Source organism: the organism of the source record quoted next, unplaced genomic scaffold (genome assembly GCF_019419815.1).
Source record: "Pyrus x bretschneideri cultivar Hongxiangsu unplaced genomic scaffold, Pyrus_bretschneideri_v1 Contig22, whole genome shotgun sequence".
In the NCBI taxonomy this organism is placed as follows: Eukaryota; Viridiplantae; Streptophyta; class Magnoliopsida; order Rosales; family Rosaceae; genus Pyrus; species Pyrus x bretschneideri.
Window position 1 is genome coordinate 457,612 of NW_025999524.1, and position 25,377 is coordinate 482,988.

Consider the following 25,377-nt stretch of genomic DNA (forward strand, 5'->3'; position numbering starts at 1 on the left):
AAAAGAGGCTTTGAGGTAGTGGTATAAATGTTTTGATCAAGTTGTGCAGTCCTTTGGCTTTGTGGAGAACAAAATTGATAATGTATCTACATGAAGCACACAAATCTCAATTCATTTTCATGGTTTTATATGTGGATGATATAATATTGGCAAGCTCTCATATGCAGTTAATGATTAAAACCAAGAAAATGCTATGTAATAGTTTTGATATGAAAGATTTAGGAGAAGCTCATTATGTTTTGGGTATTGAGATTGTGAGGAATAGGCAGAATGGAACCTTGGGGCTATCCTAGTAGAACTACATTGATAGAGTGTTGAAGAGATTTAATATGGAAGCTTGCAGTGCGGGTGATGTCCTCATTGGTAAAGAGGATAAGTTTTCCCTCTCACAGTGCCCTATAACTGAACATAACATTCGAGTTATGAAGGATAATCCGTAAGCATCTTTGGTAGACAGTGTTATGTATGCACAAGTATGTACTAGACCTGATTTAGCTTTTGCATTAAGTGTACTAGGAAGGTTTCAATCAAATCCTAGTCTTGCACACTGGAATGCAAGCAAAAAGGTACTAAGATATTTGAGAAAGACACATGACTATGTATTAAGTTATCATCGAGTTCAAAACCTGGAATTTGTCTATTATAGCGATGCTGATTTTGGAGGCTGCATTGATGATGGAATGTCCATGAGTGGATATATTTTTATAATGGCTGGGGGTGCAATGTCATGGAGAAGCAGAAAGCCAACCACAAGGGCTGTTTCTACAATGGAGTCAGAATATATAGGATGTTTTAAAGCAATGAGACATGATATATGGCTGAGAAATTTGATATGTGACATGAAGATAGTTAAAAGCAAGAACCAATCAAGATTTATTGTGACAACACTTCAGCTGTGTTCTTTGCTAAAAATAACAGAAGGTCTGAAACTTCAAGACTTATGGACATCAAATACTTGAAGCTCCAAGATGAAATAAGAAATGAAACCGTTGATTTAGAACATATCAACATCTTTAATATGGTTGCAAATCCATTAACCAAGGCATTGCATGTGACAGCATTTCAAAGGCATATGCCAAATATGGGACTGCATACAACTATCGATAATGTTTAAATGTGGGAGTAAGGTAATTTTCCACAACTTTAAGTATGTGTTTTGATCAGAATTTGTGCTTATAATGAATGCAAATCATATTGCATGATAATGTAATACATTTGTGAAAGCTCAATACTAATCAAGCATATGATGATGTTTGTAATCTTGCAGCAATAAAGAAAGAATGGCAGCTGCAGTGCCATTTCTTATTTGACAAGCAATGTGGAAGTAATGCTTGTAATGAAGAATTCTCTTATTCAGAAGTTTATTCTCACACATGATCTCATTTGAATGCGACTAGTCTGTGATTTTAGTACAAATGGTACTGCAAATTGTATTATACTGTCTAAAGTTCATCTAATGCCTCTTTGAGTATGTTTGAAAGATTTATTTCAACTCTTCATCTCAGTGGTGACTTGTTAGTTATTTCATTTAGATGTTTTCATCATTCTCATGTGGGAGAATGTTAGAACTTATATGTGAGAAGTGAATCAAAACATCTAATAAAGACATGAAATAACATTACTATAGGAGATATAATGTAATGAAACTTATACATGTTGATCAATGTATAATATAAGGTGAGAAAACTATATGTTTTGTACAAAATGATGTAGAGAACGGTTATAAGGAGTTGGAAAACTGAAATTAACTACAACCATGATAGGAGGGGCAGTTACATCCTTATAACTAGGGTTTCAACCCCCTTTCTCGGGCAGTTGCATGGTTCTCTTAATGAAAACGCTAGTCCTATCGACAGTGAGGGGTTCCAATACGTTTCCAACAGAAGGGAAGGTCTTAATCACGTCTCGATCCCCATGGCTTCATTCTGGAGTAAGTTCCATGCATTCATTGTCCATAGACAGAATGCATTATGCAGAAACTAGGGCTAACAATGTTGCATGCATTTATTACAGTACGTAGTTCATATGCATTGTTGTATTCGATCTTCATATGCTTTATTAAGTATATATATGTACAATTATATATACATATAAGGTCTTCAAGTCAAGCTATTTGTATTCTTGATAGTTATGAAGTGTATAGGGAAACGTGAATTTTGACGAAGGAAAGCATGATTTGCTGCAACATTCTGCAAATTTTGAACAGGATTTCAATCAGGGATTTGACTTTGGGTGTTTCTGAATTGATTCCTTTACTGATGGCTAGCCCATCTTGTTCTGAGCCAAGAACAAATAAAAAAGCACAGCCTCCTCCACATCCCGGAAATGTCAAGATGACGCCGACCATCATTTCCAAACATTTCATTCCTGCACTAAAAGAATTAGGTTTGGAGATGAACCCATTTGCGTGAATGAATGGGGGTTGGATGTGTGGCCGACGATCTTGGTTATACTATACATCAATGGTATCTCACCACTGTCATCTAATCATTAATCAGGAAAAATATTGCAGTGATTCAACATTAAGTATCAAACGCTCAATCTCTTTCGGATCTCAAAATTACCGTCATACATACTACAAAACCTGAAGTTCCTCTAATAAACAAGGTCATCAAGCATGGCGCATCTATCGGTTCATACTTTACACAGAGGCTTCCAGGTGCAAGAACACACATCAACTAAAATTGTCTGCTCCTGCACGTCACATAAGTTTCCGGTTCAAACCCTATACATTAGAAAAACTCTTTGATAGATGACCTTTCCACGCCCAGAGTACATACAACTGAACATTTGATCCAGATTACAAATCTCAGAGATGTCCATCAAACACATGACTAGTAGAGTCTTATTCTAGTTTGGATATTGCTCCGGCAAATCGGGCACGATTTAAGGTCCTCTCCGCAGTCACAACAAGTCTGCCACACAATAACGAAGGCAAAAGAAGAAAAATCTAGAATGTCAGTGCAACGGTTTACTTGTAACTTGCATGGATAGATCAAGGTCCTGAAAGATTGGATTCACAAAGAAAATGGTCTACCTGGTGCCCACAACCAAAGGCCATGTCCTTTGGATTAGTAAGACAAATAGGGCAAACCTGTTCAAAAAATGAGAATAAGTTGAATGTATACAGAGGAGAAAGTAAACAAATTGCAAATTTTAAAGAGTAGGAGCTTTTTGGAAAAGCGCTAGAAAGCACTTGAATTTTAGTAAAAGTTTTGTCGTGCTTTAAAGTTTTTACCAAAAAATTCCAACAAAAACGTTTACGAACAGTAGTGCTTCCTACATAAACATTCCCAAAACGTGAACTTGATTTCATGGAAATATATTTGATACCTGACTATTATATCCTGTGTAAGGAGGTGTGCTGGCTTCTGCATTATATCGAGCATATCCTGTATGAGAAGGTTGTGTGCTACCTCCTGTATTATATCCAGCATAAGGAGCCGACCTCTGCTGAAAACTATCCCTCGAGCTAAACTGCCTCGTGTTCCTGCCTACTGAGACTGCAACATTGTGGGGTGGAGGAAGGGGAACCCTATTTGGACAATTCCCACTGCGTCCTCTGCTTTTTCAGGCAAATGATTTTCATGTTATTAAAATGCTCCGGCATAAAACTGGTAAAAGTTAAAATATTAAGCTGCAAGTTTTTACCCCAATATTCCAAGCTCTAGGGTTGCTTTGTATTGAGAAGGTATTTCCATCAAGGCTGCAAGAGAAAACTCTGTCTGCTTTCTGGATAGATCCACATTCTTCGACATGATTTCCGTAAAATTCACAAACTGCATTGGTAAAGAAAACCGGTTCATTCAGAATCAAGTAAGCAAACTTCTAGGAGCCAACGATGTTTTGGAGAACTTATTGATATTAGAATATGTCTCTGATCACCTGAAAATTATCAAATGCTCGAGCAGGAATATTGTCGTCGAATTCCCTCATCATGTCCCAAGGGCCATCTCCGATTCCCACTAAGACTATAGACAATGGGTACTCGCTGCAAACAAACAAGGTCAGAAATCAATAAAAATTAAAATAAAAAAAAATTAAATCAAATTACAAAATTTTCGCGTAAAATAATGTGTTTCTGTGAAAAGTTACCTTGCTTTTACAATTGCATCAACTGTCTTTTGTTCTTCTGAGCTCAGACGACCACGTTGTGTATCGACACTTCTTGTCACCTAGGATAGAAAAAAAGGGTTCATTATTTTAACAAGGAAAGATGCTGCAGATTGGTTCTTGATAATCTTGTTCATTTTCCTTGGGGATTCATCTTGTAATAAAATAGGTTAAAACCAAATTACCTGCCCGTCGGCAATGATCAACAAAACATGGTACTGGCCTCCGCTTTGCTCAACGATAGTCATCGCCATCTCAATAATGGGGGCAAAAGAAGTAGGTCCTGCAATAAGGAACCAAAATTTCAGATTAACCAAATATTGAAGCATATTTGGGAAAGCCCCTGTAATGACTAGTGGCTGCAGTACCTGCAAGTCGAAGATGGGGAATGATATCTCTGTATCGCATCAATACTTCCTCAAAGCCATTACAGTGTTGCTTGTCCTCGTAGAAGCTGAAGACGTCTTGATCACATGTAGATGCTACAAGAATATACATGAAAGTTGTCATTCACATCATCCAAATAGTAGTTCCACATAGAAATAATGCAGAAGACAATGATTTGTTTACCATCTCCGAATCCAAAGCATGGAATTAGGTTATCATCATCAAAGACAGATAATGTTTTCCCGATAATTGAGATCGCTTGTTCGTAGGGATTTTGAGTATTTCCAATGTGATGCAAGCTTTTTCGGTTAAATGACCTCGAACCTGTTAAAAAGAAAGGTGGAAACAAAGCTTAAGCATATTGCATTCCTTCAAATGATGTTATGTGACCAAAGAATTTCTTTGAATTAAGACAAGACTAACCTGTCCACTCATTGCTCTTTGTGAAGTCAATACCAACAATCAGATTAGAAGACTCTAGGCCAGCTTGTGCAAGAGCAGAAGTAACCTGTCAATTATTATTTGGAAAAAATTAATGATGCAAATAAAACTGGTTACAAACTTTTAGTAAAAAAAAGTAGAAATGAACAAACAGGGACACTAAACCGTCGTTTATATATGAATATGTGGAAAGCAGGGCAGAACAAAAACCTCATCCAAGGAACAGTAATTATCAGCTATCCTTGAGTAACTTTTATGCGAAGTCCGTCGTTGCTGGGGAGCTCTAACTGGCTGAGACACACCGTTAAAAGATGGCAAAGGAGCGTACCGATGCTGTGGTAGGTGTGATGGTTCTGAGTAGCCATGTTGATTCCATGAAGAAGCAGTTGATCCGCTGTGCGAAAACTGTCTCTCACTCCAATCTTTCGAGCTTTTTCCTCCCATCAGAAAGTAGTATAATCTGAAAAACGAAAAACCCTTCTGAATAATACAGCAAACTCTGTATTCTTCTTTCTTCCTCCAAAGCTGAGGCAGTAGTTCAAATGTCAACCTGCATATATATATGTGTATATATACAGGAAATAAAAACCATGAGGAACCTGACATTAATATAATAACTTCATAAAAAGAAAAAAAAGGCTTCTATTTTACCAAAAATTATGTGTAAAGCTGCTATCTCTCTGTTACTTTGTTTTCTTTTCTGAAAACTGAGTAATGCTTAAAAACTCCACAACTTTATAAAGTACATATGTAATGAAACTGTTAGGACGAGAATGTAGCGCGAAAATCCCCTATGGAAAATAATCATAAGAAATAAACAAAGACCAAAAACATAGTATCATTAGGCAACAAAAGGGGACTTATTCAAACAAACGCCGACCATTTAATCATTCAAAAAATTCGACGTAAAGAAAATTATCGTTTACTTTTAATTTTCCACCAAAACCTACAGTCAAGTAAGCTGGAGGAAGCCCATCACGAAACTCCGAGGCAATTCGTGGAAGAATAAATGAAAACCAAGGTTCTGATTTCTGATAGATGAACTATATATATATATATATATATATATATATAAGAATAACGCATGATGTATGAACTACATGTATTTACGTAACCTGACCAGCAAGGAAACCGGATAGGGTCAGTCAACTTTTTTCTTCTTCTTATTTTAGACAAATTGATATTCTATTTTATTCGGATTTATTAGTTCGTGTAGGGTGGGCTCGATGCTAATTGAATGTCTTCATATAATGTCAACTAGATGATTCAATTGGTTGGAGACAAATTTCAGGTTTGTATTTCACATGAAACGTCTTAAGTTGGATTATTGACACTGATGAATTAAACGATGATTGTGAGAAGAGGCTGAAATGCTCGTCCCAGTCTTCCAAAAAGTGAACTACCGCGACGGTTTAAAAAAGATGTAAATATAACATTGTATTAAAAAGTAAAATTACTCAAACTTAGGAGACGGATCATAACCGTCCCAACTCTTCCCAGCTACTAACTACTCTTTTATTCACTTTTTCCTTTTGGAACTTGAAACTAAATTATTATTAATTGGGAGATGGGCAGGATTCTAGGGTCGTTATCTTAATTTACTAAATTAATTATTAGCTGTTTGAACTAGGATAGATATGGAAGTGTGACCTAATTTTGCTAAACCTTGTGAAATTGTATGATAAATCAGAATGTGTCACAATTTTAAAGTTAATTTCATTTTTATTCTACTTGAGATTATGATTGATAATTTGATTCTAGTACGTTGACCCAAAAAAGTAAAAGATTGATTCTAGGATGGAACATAGCGACGTTTTTTTCTTGTGTAAAAGCTGCAACACCACGTCGGATTTACATTATATCTTTTTCATAGGAAGGCATGATTAGTGAGGATGACAACACGTAAATTGTAGATATTTTACGATTGTCACACTATTACGTTACTAAAGGGTAATGCTTTTTAGATACTCATTATTACTTCTCACACACTCTCGTTAATTTATTTTTTGTTGATCTTATTCAATTCATTCAATCTGACAGCGAAAAATTGCGAGAGGTAAAATTGAAAATGTGGATAACACAACCCTTACTAAATATACAATTTATTGTTTATTTATCTCATATAATATATTTATTATATTGTCTGACGATATGACAATCATTCGTATATTCGTCAATGATGATATTGTAGGCGTAAAATATTTATCATTATTCTTGTAGAAAAATGTTAAGAGTGTGGGAACATGAAGTTACGATTTGAACAAGTTATCGGGTTAGTTTGGTCGGGGTCCGAAGTTGTTGAAGCGTGAGGTTAAACTCCTTTAAAAGTCTATCAACTTGGGGATTACGATCATTAAGAGTTTCGAAATTATAGAATTGTCACACATCACAAGATTCACAACACTCCCTATCAAAATTAATAAAAAAAGGGCGAAAAAGTTGCTTCTCCTAAAAAAAAATGTGGGGCCCTTATTAAAAGTCTATTAACTTGGTCTATCTACAGAATATATTGGGCCTCATTAAAAGAGACCAAGCAATATGGACCCAGTAATTGCTGAGCCCATTTCACTGTACTCATACTCAAAACAGGCCCAACACGTAGGGGTAGGCAGTTTGGTGGATTCACCATCAACCCAACCAATATGAATTAATTGTGGGGTTCATACCACATCGAACTTAATAATTTAAATTGTTTATTTTTTAAGTTGCACTTTACATACCATCCTTGTAAAATATTAGCTATATTGAAAATATTTGAGACGTCTAATTGAGTTCAAAGAAATTGACAAACATTTTGTTCTATAAGAAACAATGAAATTTCATCATGATGATTAAATAAGAGAGGTCTTAGGTTCGATTCTCGCCAAAAACGAATTTGAAATACATTATTGCTAGTTCATTGTGAGGCTTAGCCCCATCTCCACCCTTTATTGTAAATAATATCGTTTTTTCAAAAGAAAAAAATAACACAGCAAGCTAGAGATTATAAGTGATGTATTTTTTTTCAACTCATTCTGTTTCGGGTTCTATTTCTCCTCTCAATAAATTTTTAGACAAAAAATATCACATTTAGAAAAATAAGCAACACTTATACTATAGTTTGAAGGTATTCATTTTCACATCAGGTAAGATTATTGCTAAAAACAAATTTAAACCGCGTTGTGAAGTTTAATCGATTTCTTCATCTTTATAAAAACAAGCGCGAGGTTATAGCATATAGTATATAACACATGCGGCGGAGAGCGGAAAAAACAACATCAGAATTGCGATAGGAAATTAACTTTCACGGCGGAGGGCCTACGGCCGTAATTCTTATACCTCCTAATCATAGATAACATCAAACAAAAATTAAAAATAATTTGGACAAATAAAGGTAAAAAATAAAAATTCTTCCGGGAAAAGAAGAGAGGGAGACTGGTTGGTAGTCTCGTTGTCGTCACTGATACGCACCGTCGCTGGTACTCTCTCTCTGTCTCCTCCTCCTCCTCCTCCTTCATCTCGTTTACAGGTACGAAATCCCTTTCCCAAATCCATCTCTTTGGATTAAGTTAACTTACAATTCCCAGTTTCCTAATCCTTCTTCAACAAAGTTACCGCCCAAAATTCCCACCTTTCCAATCGCGCGAACTCGCCAATTCCCTTTCCAATCCGGTTAATCCTTACGATTTCAAATTAGTTTTGTTCACGAATTACGAATTGTGGTTAAAATCGGCGATTTGATAGTACTCGGAATTACTCTGAATGAGACTGTGCTTGCACAATCGGCGATAGAAAGAGTTCGGCGATTGGCGTATATACTAAATGGCAAGCGCCGGCGACGAGGACAACGATGCGGTGCTCAGTGACGTGGAGAGCGATGATCCGGTGCCGATCGCGACAAAGACTCCGTCGCCTGACGAGATTTCACCGGAGCGGTTCCGCGAGCTGATCGCCGAGCTGGACCGCGAGCGGCAAGCTCGCGAGGCGGTGGAGAATTCGAAGTCGGATTTGCAGGTTCAGTTTAACCGGCTGAAGGCTCTGGCGCACGAGGCGATAAAGAAGCGGGACGAGTGGGGGAGACAGAGGGACGAGGCGCTGCGTGAAAAGGAAGAAGCTTGTAGAACCAACGAGCAGGTCACGGCGGAGTTGGCGGAGTCGAATAGGGCGAAAGAGGAGGCGTTACAGCAGAGGGAGGAGATTGCGAAGCAATTCGAGGAGGCGGTGAAGGAGAGGGACGGTTTGAGGGCTGAGATTGGGAATTCGACTCATATGCTCATGTCTGGAATGGACAAGATATCGGGGAAAGTTAGCAATTTCAAGAATTTTGGGGGTGGGGGATTGCCAAGGTCGCAGAAGTACACGGGTTTTCCGGCGGTCGCCTACGGAGTGATTAAGCGGGCGAATGAGATTGTGGAAGAGCTTGTGAGGCAGATTGATACTGCAGTGAAGTCTAGGAATGAAACTAGAGAGCAGATGGATCAGAGAAATTATGAAATTGCCATTGAAATTTCTCAGCTGGAGGCCACGATCGGTGGTTTGAGAGATGAGGTTGCGAAGAAGACATCCGCAGTTGAGAATTTGGAGAAGAGCATTACGGAAAAGAGTGGGAAAGTTTCTGATATTGAGAAGGAGATGGTGGAAAAGTTGAGTAAGGCTGAGAAGGAGGTTTCCCAGTTGAAGCAGTTGGTTGGAGAGTATGATGATAAGTTGACGGATTTGGACTCAAAATCAGAAGTGCAGAGGGGGTTACTCTTTGATCAGTTGAATCTGGTTTCAAAAATACATGACCGGCTATATAATGTTATCAGAATCGTTGATGCCCATAATTTGGATCAGTCAGAGTTTTCCGAGTCCCTGTTTGTCCCTCAGGAAACGGACATGGAGGAGAACATACGTGCAACTTTGGCTGGGATGGAATCCATTTATGAATTAAGCAGGATTGTTGTCGAGAAGACAAGGGATTTGTCTGAGGAAAAGAATCGTGAGATAAAGCATTTGGATGAAACAGTGAATCGGTTAGTTAAAGAGAAAGAACAAATTGGATCGTTACTCAGGAGTGCATTGTCAAAGAGGATCACATCCAGTCCATCATCTAAGACAAATGAATTGTTTCAAGCTGCAGAAAATGGTTTAAGGGAGGCCGGGATAGATTTCAAGTTTAGTAAGCATGCTGGGGATGACAATGTGGATATTGAGACGGAGGAGGATGAAATATACGCATTAGTAAGTACCCTTACTGTTAGTTGTGTTGATTCTTATTTTGAATTTGTTTTGGTTTGAAACCTTATTTTTTTCATTGCTGATGTAATTGGTAATATCTTATATAGGCGGGGGCTTTGGAGAACATTGTTAAGGCAGCTCAGCTTGAGATCATTGACCTGCAACATGCTTCGGAGGAATTAAGGTACTCTGTTTTGCCCAAACTTATTCAATTTCAAATCAGTTTTGGCGTTTGCATACACCTTAACTTGAAGTTTCGTTTGCACTAATCAAATACTTGTGCTTTTATACTGTTAACTTTGTCCTGACACGGTATTGTTATGTTTCATTTACTGTTTACCGTATTAAGGGCGGAGTTGAGTTTACTCAAACAGCATGTTGAGGCTCAAGCTAAGGAGCTCGACCACAGAATGCACAGAATCGAGGAACTTGAAGAGAAGGAGAGAATAGCAAATGAAAGTGTATGTTATACCTGTTCTATTTACAAATCAATGATATATTGTAGCACTTACTGTTAATGAACCAATTTGAGGATTTATGTAAAACCATTCCGTGTGTAGGTTGAAGGGCTAATGATGGACATTGCTGCTGCTGAAGAAGAAATTGCAAGATGGAAAGCTGCAGCAGAGCAAGAAGCTGCTGCGGGCACTGGTGTAGAACAAGAATTTGTGACACAGGTAATCTTGCAAGTTTGACATGATGTCATTTTCTTCACTTGGTTTCCCAGTTTTTTGCATTCAAATGGTATATATCTCAGTGGAAGAAATAAATATTTAGGGTCTGAGCTCATATAATTGTATAAAACAGATAGATTTGTCCTGCAGTCCTTTTCGGGAGTAAAGGGACTATGGTGGGATTTGACTGAGTTATAGGTCCAACTTGTTACAGTGTCTGGCTGCGGCCTGATTGCGAAGGGAAAGATAGGATCATATCGAAAAGGAACAGATACTTGTGTCAGGGTGAAGTATATTGTTAGTAATAGCTTTACTATTCAAAATCTTCAGACTACATTCATTTCAAGTAAATAACTGCTTCAAACACATAAAGTGACCCGGAATTTTTCATGTTATAACAAATCATTTGGAATCCATGTATTTTTTCTTTCCTCCCATACGAACAAGGACTTATGTTTCGGTAATGTCCATTCAAGATCACTTTGGCAATCGGCTTTAACTAAAGATATAAGTTTGAAATATCACACTCCAATGGACCCAAAGGTTTATCCTAACAACCAGGGCTTGATAGTTTGCATAAAAGAGTTTACGAAGCTCATTTCATATCACATATTCCATCTTCATTGTTCAACTAGCATGCTTCTAAGTCGTAGTTTATAATGACTATGGTTGGAACATGCAGTTGTCGACACTTAAGAAGGAACTTGAAGAGGCTAAGCAGGCAATTGTGGAATCAGAGAAGAAACTCAAGTTCAAAGAAGAGACGGCCAATGCTGCCATGGCAGCTAGAGATGCTGCTGAGAAATCATTGAGATTGGCAGACTTGAGGGCAACCAGGCTCCGGGATAGATTAGAGGAGCTTACACGTCAGCTTGAAGAAATTGAAAATCGGGAAGACACAAGAAGGGGACTGAGTGGACCTAGATATGTATGCTGGCCGTGGCAGTGGCTTGGTCTGGACTTTGTAGGTGTCAGTCGCACCGACACACAACAAGAGAGTACTTCAAATGAAATGGAGCTCTCCGAACCTCTTCTATGATTCCCACCTTTTTTTTTTCCCTTTTCCTTTTGCTTATAGTTTCATTTTGTGTATTTATTGTGATATTTCAAAATTAGAACAGTAAAAAAATGGCTTCTTTTAACTCTCCACTCTTCAATGCCCTTTTGTTTGCAGTGGACATGTAATTGCTTGTTTTCGCGTAGTGGCTACTTGCAGCGCAAGGTAACCTTTCGTATTCATGCTTCTTCAGGGGGAAGGTTTCTATAATTTTCTCACTGTGATGTAGTTTCTGAAAGAAATTTTTCGTGGACGTTTTCTTTTCATTTTGTAACCGTACTAACTTACATTACTTATACCGAGGTTCGATTGAAGTTCAAATAAAAGGGAAAATTACTTCGAAGATTATATGTTTGATGCCGTATCATGTTTTATTTACGATGTTGGTTCATTTTTTTCCTTTTACTCGTATCTTGTACTAGTTTCTCGAGTTGTATAATGCAAGAACATCCAGAAACACAAAAACATGAACAAACAGAGACGTTGAATCATCAATCCACTCAACCTCACTCTGTAAACCTTTGTCAGTAACAAGAAAAATATGTAAATGTGCAGCAGTTCTGTTTTTTATTCAAGCGATATTTATAAGGAGAGGAAATACACAACTCTAGCTAACTTGACTACGCGTAGGTACCGCTTATAGAGAACCTTTTTATTCTTTCTGACAAAATTTCACAGGGATAAGGTTGAGAGGAGTTTTCTTAGATACGGTGAGGGAAAGGGAGCCGCTTGTTTCCTCCATGTTGAGATCTTCCTCCATTCCATCAGGCAATTTCCAATCGAACCAGTAGAGAAGATTTGCAAGTCCAAGCTCCACCGTTGTCGTTCCCATATGTATATTCCAGGACACACTCTTTGACAAGCTCCGAACGGCAAAAACTCAAAATGTTGTCCTTTGTAATCAACGGAGCTTCCATCAAACCTTTCAGGGATGAACTCTTCTGGGTCCTTCCAAAACCTGAGGTCACGTGCGATTGCCCACGCATTAACAAGAACTAGGGTTTTGGGGTCAATGTCATAAACCTGGATTTTGCAACGGGACGCAGTTTCCCTGGGAAGGATCGTTGGAGCTGGAGGATGCAGTCTTAGGGTTTCTTTGATTACCATCTTGAGGTATTGGAGGTGATCTGTTTCAGTCTCTGTGACTTTTCCTTTGTTTCCGATGCATTTTCTGACTTCTTCTTGTGCTTTCTTCATCAGTCCAGGGTTGTTAGCTAGCTCTGCCATCGCCCACACGTCTATTCCACCTAAAAATAGATTCCGGTTCACAATTGTAACATCATAGTAAGAAAAAAAAATGATAGATACAAAATCAATTAATCTTTAGTAGGACATCAACTATATCTTCATGAGTTTGTTCATCGTCAACTCTCCTCCTAGGTTTCAGATGATCGTCAATCACCTGCTGGAAAAAACCATCCAACTCCTTCGAAATCCTATCCAACTCCTTGTGCACGCCGGAAACCCTGTCGATAACCCACCCGATCCAAGACGGAAAGTAGTCAGCTCCGTACATGCCTCCGAGCATGGCCTCAGTATCCTGAATCAATTCATAAATACTTTTAGCATGCTCATACTTACTCCCTCGGTAACTTGTCCCGTACGCAATCCTAAAAATTATACTAGCCGCGATAGCAAACAACTTTTCCGTGAGATCAACAGGAACACCAGAAGATGAAGAGGCAGAGATTGAATTGACCATTTTATCCACTTCTTCTTCCCGGATTTTCCTGTATGACTGGACTCTCTTCACACTGAAAAGCTTGCGCACGCATATTTTTCTCATCTCTCTCCAGTAATCACCGTAAGGCGAAAATCCAATGTCTAGGTAGTTGTAGGTGAGCCTGCGAGCACCGGTGGAGGAGGGTCTGCTGCAGCAGTAGAGATCATTGGTTTTTAAGACATCTTTGGCTGCTTCGGCGGAAGAGATTATGATCGTGGATGCGGCCGAGGTGGAGGAGCATGACTGGTCCGTACTTTTTGGAGAGTTGCCATAGAGATTGGTGTAATGAGGAGCCAAGTTGGTGTAAGTTGCCTATGAGGGGAAGTTTGGGAGGGCTTGGTGGGAGGGGGTTTTGCTTTTGTGGCTTGTTAGGGAGATGTTGCTTCTCTTTGAGCTGAAGTAGAGGGATGAGGAGGAGGAGAAATGGAAGCCATATGAAGAAAGGAGCGATGAGAGCCATTTGAAGCTTTTATGATCAATGAATCTCCTAGCTAGATTTTGTCCATCTTATATAAGCTGTGGTGTTCTCTAAATATCTGCAGGCTGTAATACTGAAAGCCTACTTTTGATAAAAGAATATTTGGTCCTTATCCAACTTTTCTTTTTTTTTTTTTTTAAATAGGGAATTGTTATTGGCACTCCAAATTTCTCATTCTACACTCCAAACTTTCTATATTTAGAAGGAAAAATACACTTGTGAGGAGTGTAAAATGAGATTTTTGAAGTGCCAATAACACTTCCCTTAAAATATTGTGAAATGCAGCTAAATTGGTAATACTCATTAGTTTTAGTTAAAAATAAAAAATTAGATCCAAGAAGGATAAAACATATGGGATATATGTTCCCACTTAGGAAATGAGCTCATTCTTGGACTAGCAAAAGACGTATCTTCACCGTAGAAATTTTATTATCGGAACCGTTTAATTTTTTTAAATTCATTTGAAGATCATCCCTAAGAAAATCGTTTGAACCGAAGTTCGTTTAGTTATCCGAATGTATTAAACAAATCAATGATTTAGGTACCAAGTAATATACTCTTGATGAACTATATATTTATTTGATATATTAGATTACTCAACGAACTCTGATTTGAATGCTTTTTTCTAGTAATCATCTTTAAATGAATTTTAAGAAAATCAATCGGTTTTTTTGCAAATGAAGGATTAAGCTCATTCCCCGAAAGAGGAACACAAGTATTTGGCACATTGTTACATATCCAGAAACTTTGTGTTTAGCTTCATTGGATACTTGTTGGACGAACTCATGAGTTTATTGATCGGTTGTTGGACAAGGTCCTGCTCGGCAATGAAACCTTGCTATCCAAGTTACATGCACTTCCACGTGAAGACAAAGATTTTTATTAAAGAAAAAAATATTATCACAATACTGGTGATTAATTGATAAATTTCAAGACCAACAAGTAAAAAAAGAAATCAAAGATATTTCTATTAGATGCGTACAAACTTGAAACAGCAGTTCTTTATTACAAGTCTTGTTCAACACCTGTGACTCCATAGGCCAGGGATCTGCTGTCCCTAACTTTGTGTCGGAGCTGGATTGTCTGCTCTCCCATTTCCATACTCTCCCCATGCCCTTCTGTGATGTGTGGTCACGGTTAAACCACGTCAACATTTTATATTCCTATTACTTTTTGTTTTATTATTTCTATAAAAAATAATTAATTAAAATATTAAATTAATTAATTAAATAAAAGTTAAAAAAAAAAAAACAAACCTATCCCTCCCCCCCCCCCCACCCGACGCACCCCCAACGCAGAAGAAGAAGAAGGAGGAAAAAAAAAAAAAACCAGTTCGTCATTTTCACATAATGGATATCTACCACAAAACCAGTCCAAAAATCATCTCAAACTCAAACTTCCCATCTCAAAGTATTTTCGAAATTCACCCATAATGAAAATCGAAAAATACGGAGTTCATGGTATGGGTTCGCGTTCTCAGTCGCAGGGCGGGGGAGGAAGGCAGGTGTTTTGTGGGGAGGGGGTTGGGGACGAATTGGGTTTGGGCTGCTGTTATTATTATTATTATTATTATTATTATTATTATTTTCCTTCTTTTTCTTCCTCATTCTGCTGGGTTACAGATTCGATTTTTTTTTTCCTTCTTCTTCTTCTTCTTCTGGGTTGCATATTTGATTTTTTTTTCTTCTTTTTCTTCTTTTTCTTCTTCCTCCTTCTTCTTCTTCTTCTTCTTCTTCTTCTTCTTCTTCTTCTTCTTCTTCTGGGTTGCAGATTTGAATTTTTTTTTTCTTCTTCTCCTTCTTCTGGGTTGCAGATTCAGTTATTTTTTTTTTTTCTTCTTCTTCTTCTTCTACGTTGGGGGGGGGGGGAAGGATAGGTTTTATTTTTATCTTTTTTTAACTTTTATTTAATTAATTATTTTAATATTTTGAGTAAAGTACAAAAAACTACCTCAACTGTTGGTGTCACAACACTTTCATACATCATATTTTAAAATTGACAATGTCATACCTCATCTTACGAATTTGTGCCAATGTTATACCTTCTGTTAGCTTGGCATGAATTTCTTAGTTAAATGCTGATGTGGCTTGATCCGGGGCTCATTTTCTATTAAAAACTAAAAAAGAATCATTTCATATTTTTTAAATATTAAAAAAATAATAATAATAAAAAATAAAAAAACCAACACTCAGTTCGTCCTCTTCCCCCCTTCTCTCATTTCTCCCCATCGGAATTTGGGAAACCTTCGCCAGGCCGATTCCGAAGGTTGAGAACCTGGGCACGAAGAAAATGGGTGGACTGGGTGTTGAGGGAAAAAGGTGGGTGCGGGGGATGAGGGGGAAGGGGAACGGACGAACTGGGGTTTTTTTTTTTTGGGTTGCAGGTAGTGAGTGCGAGGGTGGGTTCGGGTTTAGGGAAGACGGGAGGGGGGAAGAAAGGAAGGGGGGTCGGGAAAAATCACGAGTTGGGGGGGGAAGATAAATTGTTTTTTTCTTTTTCTTCTTCTTCTTTTTTCTGGGTTGCAAGAAGGGCGCTGGAAGGGGAAGAAGATGAAGATGGGGAAGAAGAGAGAAAGGGGGGCGGGGAAGGGGACGTGAGGGTTTTTTTTTTTCAATTTTTAGTTTTAATTTTTTACTTTTCTTTAGTATTTTAATATTTAAAAATTATTAAATGATTTTTTTTTTAGTTTTTAATAATTTTTTAATAGAAAATGGGTCCAGATCAAGCCACGTCAGCATTTAACTGAGAAATAAACGACCAAACTAACGGAAGGTATAATATTGGCACAAATTCTAAAGATGAGGTATGACATTGTCAATTTAAAAAGATAAAGTATGAAAGTGTCGTGACACCAATAGTTGAGGTAATTTTTTGTACTTTACCCTAATATTTTTTATGACATGTGGCACCCAATCATTGTCCACCTAGGCGCCACATCATCACTTAACGGGAGAATTAACAGTTTGACTAACGGATGTATGAGACTGTCCCAAAATTAACACTTTAGGTATGACTCTGGGACGAAAAAAACTTGATGTACTAAATGTTGAAAACCACGAAACATGATGGTAGTAAATAGAGTTCAACCCTAAATTAAATATATAATGTTTTTATTACCAAATAATAAAATAATTTACACTAATTTTGAGTCATTTTATTCACAAGGTAATATACAAAGAAAAATATAGTAAAAATTACATAAAAAATTTAACCTCACATGGAATGTAATAGCTGACTTGGACACGAATCAAAGAACTGAATAGTTTATCCTAGACAAGATTTTAGTTTAAAAGTGATGTTTTTCAAGGACTGTAATGTAGTTTTCTAATTATTTAATGCTAATGATTTCTACATTTCCTTCTTTTGTTACGACCTATGAATTGAACAAATCAACTGATAAAAACAATGAAACTGAATGTGGCAAAGGAATATAAAAAGTAGGGTAAATTACATAAAACTACCTCAACTATTAGACTTGTGACAGTTTCATATCCCTTTTTTAAAAAATATCAATGTCATACCTCATCTTACGAATTTGTGACAATTTCATATCTTCCGTTAGTTTGTCTGTCAACCTTCCGTTAAATAGTGACGTGGTTTAAGAAGGGACCCACTTTCTCTTAAAAAAATTAATAAAAAATTAACAAATTATTAAAAACTAAAAAAATAAAAATTTTGCATCCCTCACACCTTTCTTCCCATCTCACCCGCCCCCCCCTCCCCCAAAAATCTCTACAACCTTCAGCCCCCCACCTTTAGCAATCTCTGCAACCTTCAACCCAAAATCACAGCAAGCTTTGAACTTGCTGCATCTTGGAAATCAAAGCACCCATTCCCTTTAACCTCCAACTCTCAACCCCTCCATCAAAACCCAAAACTTCAAATTCTTTCAACGACTTCCCAACACCCAAATGCCTGCATAACCCCCGCTAAGTTGCGGTCTCAAAGAAAAATTTGCACTCCCTTCAATAAGACTACAGACCCGTGTCCTCAACCTGCTCATGCTCCTCTGTGTCACAACATATTCGCGTGGGGGAGATGCAGAAGAAATTTTTTTTATTTTTTATTTTTAAATTGGCGAATTCAAATTATAGGGGTTAGGGTTTGGGTATTTATAGGGATTAATTTGGTGAGGGTGATGGGTGTGTAGGAGGAGGGGGAGAAGCACCATGGGAGGGAGGTGGAGATGGAGGAAGAGAGGGCGGCGCGGGGGAGAGGGGGTCTGGTTTTGGCATTGAAGGTAGGTTAGGGGGGGGGGCACACGGATGGATGGAGAAGAAAGGGTGAGGGAGCTAGGGGGTGGGTTCCCCATGAAAAAAAAAAGATTTTATTTTTTTAGTTTTTAATATTTAATTAATTTTTATTAATTTTTTAATAGAAAGTGGGTCCCTTCTTAAGCCACATCACTATTTAACGGAAGATTGACAGACAAACTGACGAAATGTATGAAATTGTCACAAATTCGTAAGATAAGGTATGACATTGACATATTATAAAAATGGGGTATGAAACTGTCACTGGTTCAATTGTTGAGGTAGTTTTATGTAATTTACCCTAAAAAGTATGAAAATCATTTTTTTATTTAATTATAACATAAGAACACGAAAACATATCAGTTTAACTCAATTCAATCATAATCGTTTGACAAAAAAAATCATAATCGTAAATTCTTCTTATCAAATCCTAATGATATTAGGACTCTTAATTATGATAAAATTTCTCGGGTACAAGTAAGAGAGGATTTTTCATAGCTACGGTGAGAGAAGCGTCAGTTGATTCTTCCATGTCCAAATCTTCCGCCTTCATCCCATTAGGCAATTTCCAATCAAACCAGTAGACAAGATTTGCAAGTCCAAACTCTAGTGTCGTTGTCGCCATGTATATCCCTGGACACATTCTCCGACCAGCTCCAAATGGCAAATATTCATAATGTTGTCCTTTAAAATCAACCGAGCTTCCATCAAACCTTTCTGGGAAAAACTTTTCTGGGTCGTTCCAAATCTTAGGGTCTCGTGCGATTGCCCCTTCATTCACAAGGATGAGTGTTCTGGGGTCCACATCATAGCCTCGGATTTTGAAGTGGGACATGGCTTCTCTTGGAAGAATCATTGGAGCTGGAGGATGCAGTCTTAGAGTTTCTTTGATTATCATCTTTAGGTACTCAAGCTGCTCCATATCACTTTCACTGACTAATCCTTTGTTTCCAATGCAATTTCTGACTTCTTGTTGCGCTTTCTTCATCACTCTAGGGTTCTTAATTAGCTCTGCCATTGCCCACCACATTGTAATTGCACCAGTGTCTATTCCACCTAAAAGTAAGTTCTGATTCACAAGTCTTATAGTCAGCAACATAAAATGGTATGCGCTTGAAAAAAGTAGTCAAAAATGTTTTTTAAAGTTATAAACACAACCTTTTTCTTTGAAAGAGCAATCATATTGTCTTTTCTTTTAAAATAACTCATTATTGTCGGTAACTAATAAATAGCAGTTTTTATGAAAATTATTATAAAAAATTTAATCAAATAATTCATTGGTCTGAATGAGTTTAATAATTACCAAGAGGACAGCCTTGACGCTAGCATGACCAAGTTGTGCAGCTCCAACCAGGCCAGTTTGCTCCTTCAATGTTCTAAGCAACGCATCAATTATGTCTTCATGTTCTTCTTGTTTCCTCCCAGCCGTCAAATGATCATCAACGAGCTGCTGGAAAAACGCATCCAATTCTCTCGTAATCCGATCAAACTTCTTTTGCACACCGGTAACCCTGTCGATAATCCACCCGATCCATGCCGGAAAGTACTCGGCTCCCGACATGCCTCCTAGCATGGTTTCGATGTCGTGAAGGAGCTTGTGAATAGCCTTACCGCTCTTGTAATTGCTGCTCTGCAAGCTCGTCCCAAACCCTACTCTAAACACTATGCTTGCAACTAGGGCGAACAACATTTCGCTGACGTCGACAGGAGCGACAGAAGATGAAGAGTGATCAGAGATTGATTTTACCATTTTAGCCACTTCTTCTTCACGGATTGACCGGTAAGACTGGACCCTTTTCACGCTGAAAAGCTCGACCACGCATATTTTTCTAATCTCTCTCCAGTAGTCGCTGTAGGGCGAAAATGCCACGTCTAGATAGTTGTACGTGAGCCGACGGGACCCGGCGTAGGTGGGCCGGCTGCAGCAGTGGAGGTCGTTGGTTTTTAAGACGTCTTTGGCGGCTTCGGCGGATGAGATTACGACGGCGGGGACGCGGCCGAGGTGGAGGAGCATGACGGGCCCGTACTTTTTGGAGAGTTGGAGCAGGGATCGGTGGGGTGGTGAACCGAGTTGGTGTAAATTGCCTATGAGGGGGAGCCTGGGAGGGCTTGGTGGAAGGTGCTTTTGCTTATTTTGTGGGGTTTTATCGACATTTTGCTTCTTTTTAAGTAGAAGAAGTAGAGGGATAAGTAGGAGAAGTAGAAGCCAGAACATTACGGGGGTGATGAGAGCCATGGTTGGAGCTTTCTAATGAAATGCTTTTTCTGAGGTCTTCGTCTGTATATAATAGAAGAGCTAGAGATTTCGTAACGGGATCCTGAGGGGGATGCATCATGTATGCCTTTCAACGCATATGAATATTTTACTCACATTATTGACTATTATAGTATTTAATAGTAGAAAAAGAATACAAAGAATCATTTTATTAAGGTCAGAGACGTGCAGCCGGACTCGCTTTTCTCAAAAACGAGTCCAAACCAGATTCTCTATTTGACATATCCAGGCGGCTGGAGAAAACCAAAAAGACTTATAACACAAGAAATATTTATGTTTTTTATTTTAACCCTATCACAGTTGTGGAATCACATTAATGTGTACCGTAGCTTTTACAGCCCTCTTTTTTTTTTTTCTTTTTTTTTTTTTTTATAAATATTTTTAAGCTTTTATAAGAGGATCACTTGATGTTAAAAATTTAGATCCGCCGCTGATCTCACACTCTCTTCTTCTCCAATGAATTTGCATAATTTTGTCACCAATTTGTTTTCTTTTTCTGAAAATTGTTACACAGATTTGCAAAGAACTTTATCAGCATGTTCCGCCCTATTTTTTTTCTTTTTCTGAAATTTGTTACACAGATTTGGAGCATTTTAATTAACAATCTCTAGAGGTTATTCACAAAGCTTATCATGTTGCTGGTGGTTTTTTGATATCTTGAATGTGGAGCATTTGAATAAGATGCTTCAAATTCTATCAAAACTAATTGAAATTCCCATATGTTATATTGGATGAGAAGAGGGGAAAAAGAAAAAAGACGGAAGGGAATGCATGACGTAGAAGAAGGGAGAGTTAAGAAAGGAAGGAAAATGTTAGGGAAATTATGTTTTTAGACTTTATTTTTAAGACCATATGAGGTGGCAGTTGATGGTTGATTTCATTCTCTTATAGTTAAAAAAAAAAAAAAAACCAATTAACCCTTACATATTGGTCTACAAAATATGATTCAAGTAGATGATCTTTCTAGCAACCCCACCCCCACCACCTTACCAACTAAAAAAATTTGTAAGATAAAAAGTCTTCATTTAACGAAATATGGTTTGTCAGGCAAGTTTTTGTAAGGCAAACCACATTTTCTGATAGTGTGCAAATATTATCCTTTTATTGATCACCATGCAGAGCATGCTTCTTGACTCTCCATTTATGGAACTAAAGGAGTATAAAAAGTATGAAAATCATTTTTTTATTTAATTATAACATAAGAAGATGAAAACATATCAGTTTAACTCAATTCAATCTTAATCGTAAATTCATCTTCCCAAATCCTAATGATATTAGGATTCTTAATTCTGATAAAATTTCTGGGGTACAAGTAAGAGATGATTTTTCATAGGCACGGTGAGAGAAGCGACAGCTGATTCTTCCATGTCCAAATCTTCCACCTTCATCCCATTGGGCAATTTCCAATCAAACCAGTAGAGAAGATTTGCAAGTCCAAACTGTAGTGTCGTTGTCGCCATGTATATCCCTGGACACATTCTTCGACCAGCTCCAAATGGCAAATATTCATAATGTTGTCCTTTAAAATCAACCGAGCTTCCATCAAACCTTTCTGGGAAAAACTCTTCTGGGTCGTTCCAAATCTTAGGGTCTCGTGCGATTGCCCCTTCATTCACAAGGATGCGTGTTTTGGGGTCCACATCATAGCCTTGGATTTTGAAGTGGGACATGGCTTCTCTTGGAAGAATCATTGGAGCTGGAGGATGCAGTCTTAGAGTTTCTTTGATTATCATCTTTAGGTACTCAAGCTGCTCCACATCACTTTCACCGACTAATCCTTTGTTTCCAATGTAATTTCTGACTTCTTGTTGCGCTTTCTTCATCACTCTAGGGTTCTTAACTAACTCTGCCATTGCCCACCACATTGTAATTGCACCAGTGTCTATTCCACCTAATAGTAAGTTCTGATTCGCAAGTCTTATAGTCAGCAATATGCGTTTGTAAAAAAAAGTCTTTATCTCTATATTTTAATCGTTCATCGTACGTTGTGCAGTCAGTTTTCATCAGATATTATTTATGTTTACTTTTAGATAAAAAAAGTCAAATAATTTCTGACAGCATAACACATGATGAATGACTAAGATGTGAAGATTATCTCCACAAAGTGGATACGGATCGGATTCAATTCCGTAAAAAAGTAGTAAAAAATGTTTAAAGTTATAAACAAAACCTTTTTCTTTGAAAGAGCAATGATATTGTCTTTTCTTTTAAAATAACTCAATATTGTCGGTGACTGATAAATAGCAGTTTTTATGAAAATTATATTACAAAAATTGATCAAATAATTCATTGGTCTGAATGAGTTTAATAATTACCAAGAGGACAGCCTTGACGCTAGCATGACCAAGTTGTGCAGCTCCAACCACGCCAGTTTGCTCCTTCAATGTTCTAAGCAACGCATCAATTATGTCTTCATGTTCTTCTTGTTTCCTCCCAGCCGTCAAATGATCATCAACGAGCTGCTGGAAAAACACATCCAACTCGCTCGAAATCCGATCAAACTTCTTTTGCACACCGGTAACCGTGTCGATAATCCACCCAATCCATGCCGGAAAGTACTCGGCTCCCGACATGCCTCCTAGCATGGTTTCGATGTCGTGAAGGAGTTTGTGAATAGCCTTACCGCTCTTGTAATTGCTGCTCTGCAAGCTTGTCCCAAACCCTACTCTAAACAATATGCTTGCAACTAGGGCAAACAATATTTCGCTGACATCGACAGGAGCGACAGAAGATGAAGAGTGATCAGAGATTGATTTTACCATTTTAGCCACTTCTTCTTCACGGATTGACCGGTAAGACTGGACTCTTTTCACGCTGAAAAGCTCGACCACGCATATTTTTCTAATCTCTCTCCAGTAGTCGCTGTAGGGCGAAAATCCCACGTCTAGATAGTTGTACGTGAGCCGACGGGACGCGGCGTAGGTGGGGCGGCTGCAGCAGTGGAGGTCGTTGGTTTTAAAGACGTCTTTGGCGGCTTCGGCGGATGAGATTACGACGGCGGGGACGCGGCCGAGGTGGAGGAGCATGACGGGCCCGTACTTTTTGGAGAGTTGGAGGAGGGTTCGGTGGGGTTGTGAACCGATTTGGTGTAAGTTGCCTATGAGGGGGAGCTTGGGAGGGCTTGGTGGAAGGTGCTTTTGCTTATTTTGTGGGGTTTTATCGACATTTTGCTTCTTTTTAAGTAGAAGAAGTAGAGGGATAAGTAGGAGAAGTAGAAGCCAGAACATTACGGGGGTGATGAGAGCCATGGTTGGAGCTTTCTAATGATATGCTTTTTCTGAGGTCTTCGTCTGTATATAAGAAGAGCTAGAGATTTCGTGACGGTATCCTAAAGGGGATGCATCATGTATGTCTTTCAATGCATATGAATATTTTAATCACATTATTGGCTATTATAGTATTTAATAGTAGGAAAAGAATTCAAATAATCGTTTTATTAAGAGTAACTATATTCATACCATGTGTTTGTACTATATTTTCATATCATTTTAGGTGATATTTGATATGAACAGCCATATCATTTGAATTAATTAGATTTTTAAATTTAATTCATTATTTAATAAACTAATAATTAAGAAAAACTAGTTAATTAAATTATGATTATGGTATACAAGGACTCCTTCTCCTTCCTTTTCTTGGGTTTTGCAAATTTTTCAAATGATGTGATTGTCCATATCAGATGTCACCTAAGGTGGTATGAAAATGTAGTACAAAAATATAGTATGAATATCATTACTCTTTTATTAAGGTTAGAGACGTGCAGCCGGACTCGCTCAAAAGCGAGTCCAAACCAGACTCTCTATTTGACATATCCAGGTGGCTGGAGAAAACCAAAAAGACTCATAACACAAGAAATATTTATGTTTTTTATTTGGGAAGTGTTATTGGCATTCCAAAAATTTCATTCTACACTTCTTACAAGTGTATTTTTCTTTCTTAATATAGAAAGTTTGGAGTATAGAATGAGATTTTTGAAGTGCTAATAACCATATCATAGTTGAAGAAGCATTAATGTCTACCTGTAGCTTTTACGGCCCTCCTATTTTTTAAATACTTTTAAGCTTTTATAAGAGGATCACTTGATGTTAAAAATTTAGATCCGCCACTGCTCTCACTCTCTTCTTCTCCAATGAATTTACATAATTTTGTCACCAATTTGTTTTCTTTTTCTGAAAATTGTTACACAGATTTGCAAAGAACTTTATCAGCATGTTCCGCCCTATTTTTTTTTCTTTTTCTGAAATTTGTTACACATATTTGGAGCATTTTAATTAACAATCTCTAGAGGTTATTCACAAAGCTTATCATGTTGCTGGTGGTTTTTTGATATCTTGAGTGTTGAGCATTTTAATAAGATGCTTCAAATTCTATCAAAACTAATCGAAATTCCCATATGTCATGTTCGATGAGTGAGGGGAAAAAGAAAAAGACGGAAGCGAATGCATGACGTAGAAGAAGGGAGAGGGAGAGTTAAAAAGGGAAGGAAAATGATAGGGAGATTATGTTTTTAGACTTTATTTTTAAGATCATATGAGGTGGCAGTTGATGGTTGATTTCCTTCTCTAATAGTTTTTTTTTTAACTAACAATTAACCGTTACATTGTGGTCTACACAATATAATTCAAGTAGATGATCTCTTTAGCAACCCCAACCCCACCACCTTACCAACTAAAAAATTTGTCCGATAAAAAGTCTTTATTTAATGAAATATGGTTTGTCAGGCAAGCTTTTGTAAGGCAAACCACATTTTCTGATAGTGTGCAAATATTATCCTTTT

At 37.7% G+C, this 25,377-nt stretch overlaps 4 protein-coding genes and 1 pseudogene across 5 annotated transcripts; 1 reads left to right on the plus strand and 4 right to left on the minus strand.

The window, feature by feature from the left end:
• Positions 1-2,466: 2,466 nt before the first annotated feature.
• LOC125467842 (E3 ubiquitin-protein ligase RGLG5) lies at positions 2,467-5,737 on the minus strand. Of its 2 annotated transcripts, none has more exons than XM_048585323.1 (12): positions 5,593-5,737; positions 5,152-5,491; positions 4,924-5,008; positions 4,684-4,824; positions 4,482-4,595; positions 4,299-4,396; positions 4,096-4,175; positions 3,886-3,991; positions 3,652-3,779; positions 3,334-3,562; positions 3,038-3,094; positions 2,467-2,915 (listed from the first exon to the last, which is right to left on the minus strand). In XM_048585323.1, the coding sequence occupies exons 2-12, from the start codon at positions 5,383-5,385 to the stop codon at positions 2,835-2,837; spliced, it is 1,353 nt and encodes a 450-aa protein (XP_048441280.1). In that variant the 5' UTR covers positions 5,386-5,491; positions 5,593-5,737; the 3' UTR covers positions 2,467-2,834. The 2 variants fall into 2 exon arrangements, with proteins under 2 accessions (XP_048441280.1, XP_048441281.1); XM_048585324.1 differs by having other exon boundaries at positions 5,152-5,401; positions 5,593-5,649.
• Positions 5,738-8,399: 2,662 nt separating this feature from the next.
• Positions 8,400-12,211, plus strand: LOC103949840 (myosin-9). The gene is made up of 5 exons (XM_009360967.3): positions 8,400-10,143; positions 10,248-10,324; positions 10,490-10,601; positions 10,701-10,817; positions 11,497-12,211. The coding sequence occupies exons 1-5, from the start codon at positions 8,743-8,745 to the stop codon at positions 11,851-11,853; spliced, it is 2,064 nt and encodes a 687-aa protein (XP_009359242.1). The 5' UTR covers positions 8,400-8,742; the 3' UTR covers positions 11,854-12,211.
• A 240-nt stretch (positions 12,212-12,451) lies between these two features.
• Positions 12,452-14,533, minus strand: LOC103949934 (annotated as a pseudogene).
• A 4,155-nt stretch (positions 14,534-18,688) lies between these two features.
• On the minus strand, positions 18,689-21,574 carry LOC103949839 (cytochrome P450 71B34-like). Its single transcript, XM_048585331.1, has 2 exons — positions 19,629-21,574; positions 18,689-19,394 (listed from the first exon to the last, which is right to left on the minus strand). Exons 1-2 carry the CDS (start codon positions 20,559-20,561, stop codon positions 18,774-18,776), a joined length of 1,554 nt encoding a protein of 517 aa, XP_048441288.1. The 5' UTR covers positions 20,562-21,574; the 3' UTR covers positions 18,689-18,773.
• Positions 21,575-21,827: 253 nt separating this feature from the next.
• LOC103949933 (cytochrome P450 71B34-like) lies at positions 21,828-23,850 on the minus strand. Its single transcript, XM_009361072.2, has 2 exons — positions 22,916-23,850; positions 21,828-22,504 (listed from the first exon to the last, which is right to left on the minus strand). The coding sequence occupies exons 1-2, from the start codon at positions 23,846-23,848 to the stop codon at positions 21,884-21,886; spliced, it is 1,554 nt and encodes a 517-aa protein (XP_009359347.2). The 5' UTR covers positions 23,849-23,850; the 3' UTR covers positions 21,828-21,883.
• Between the last annotated feature and the right edge of the window lie 1,527 nt (positions 23,851-25,377).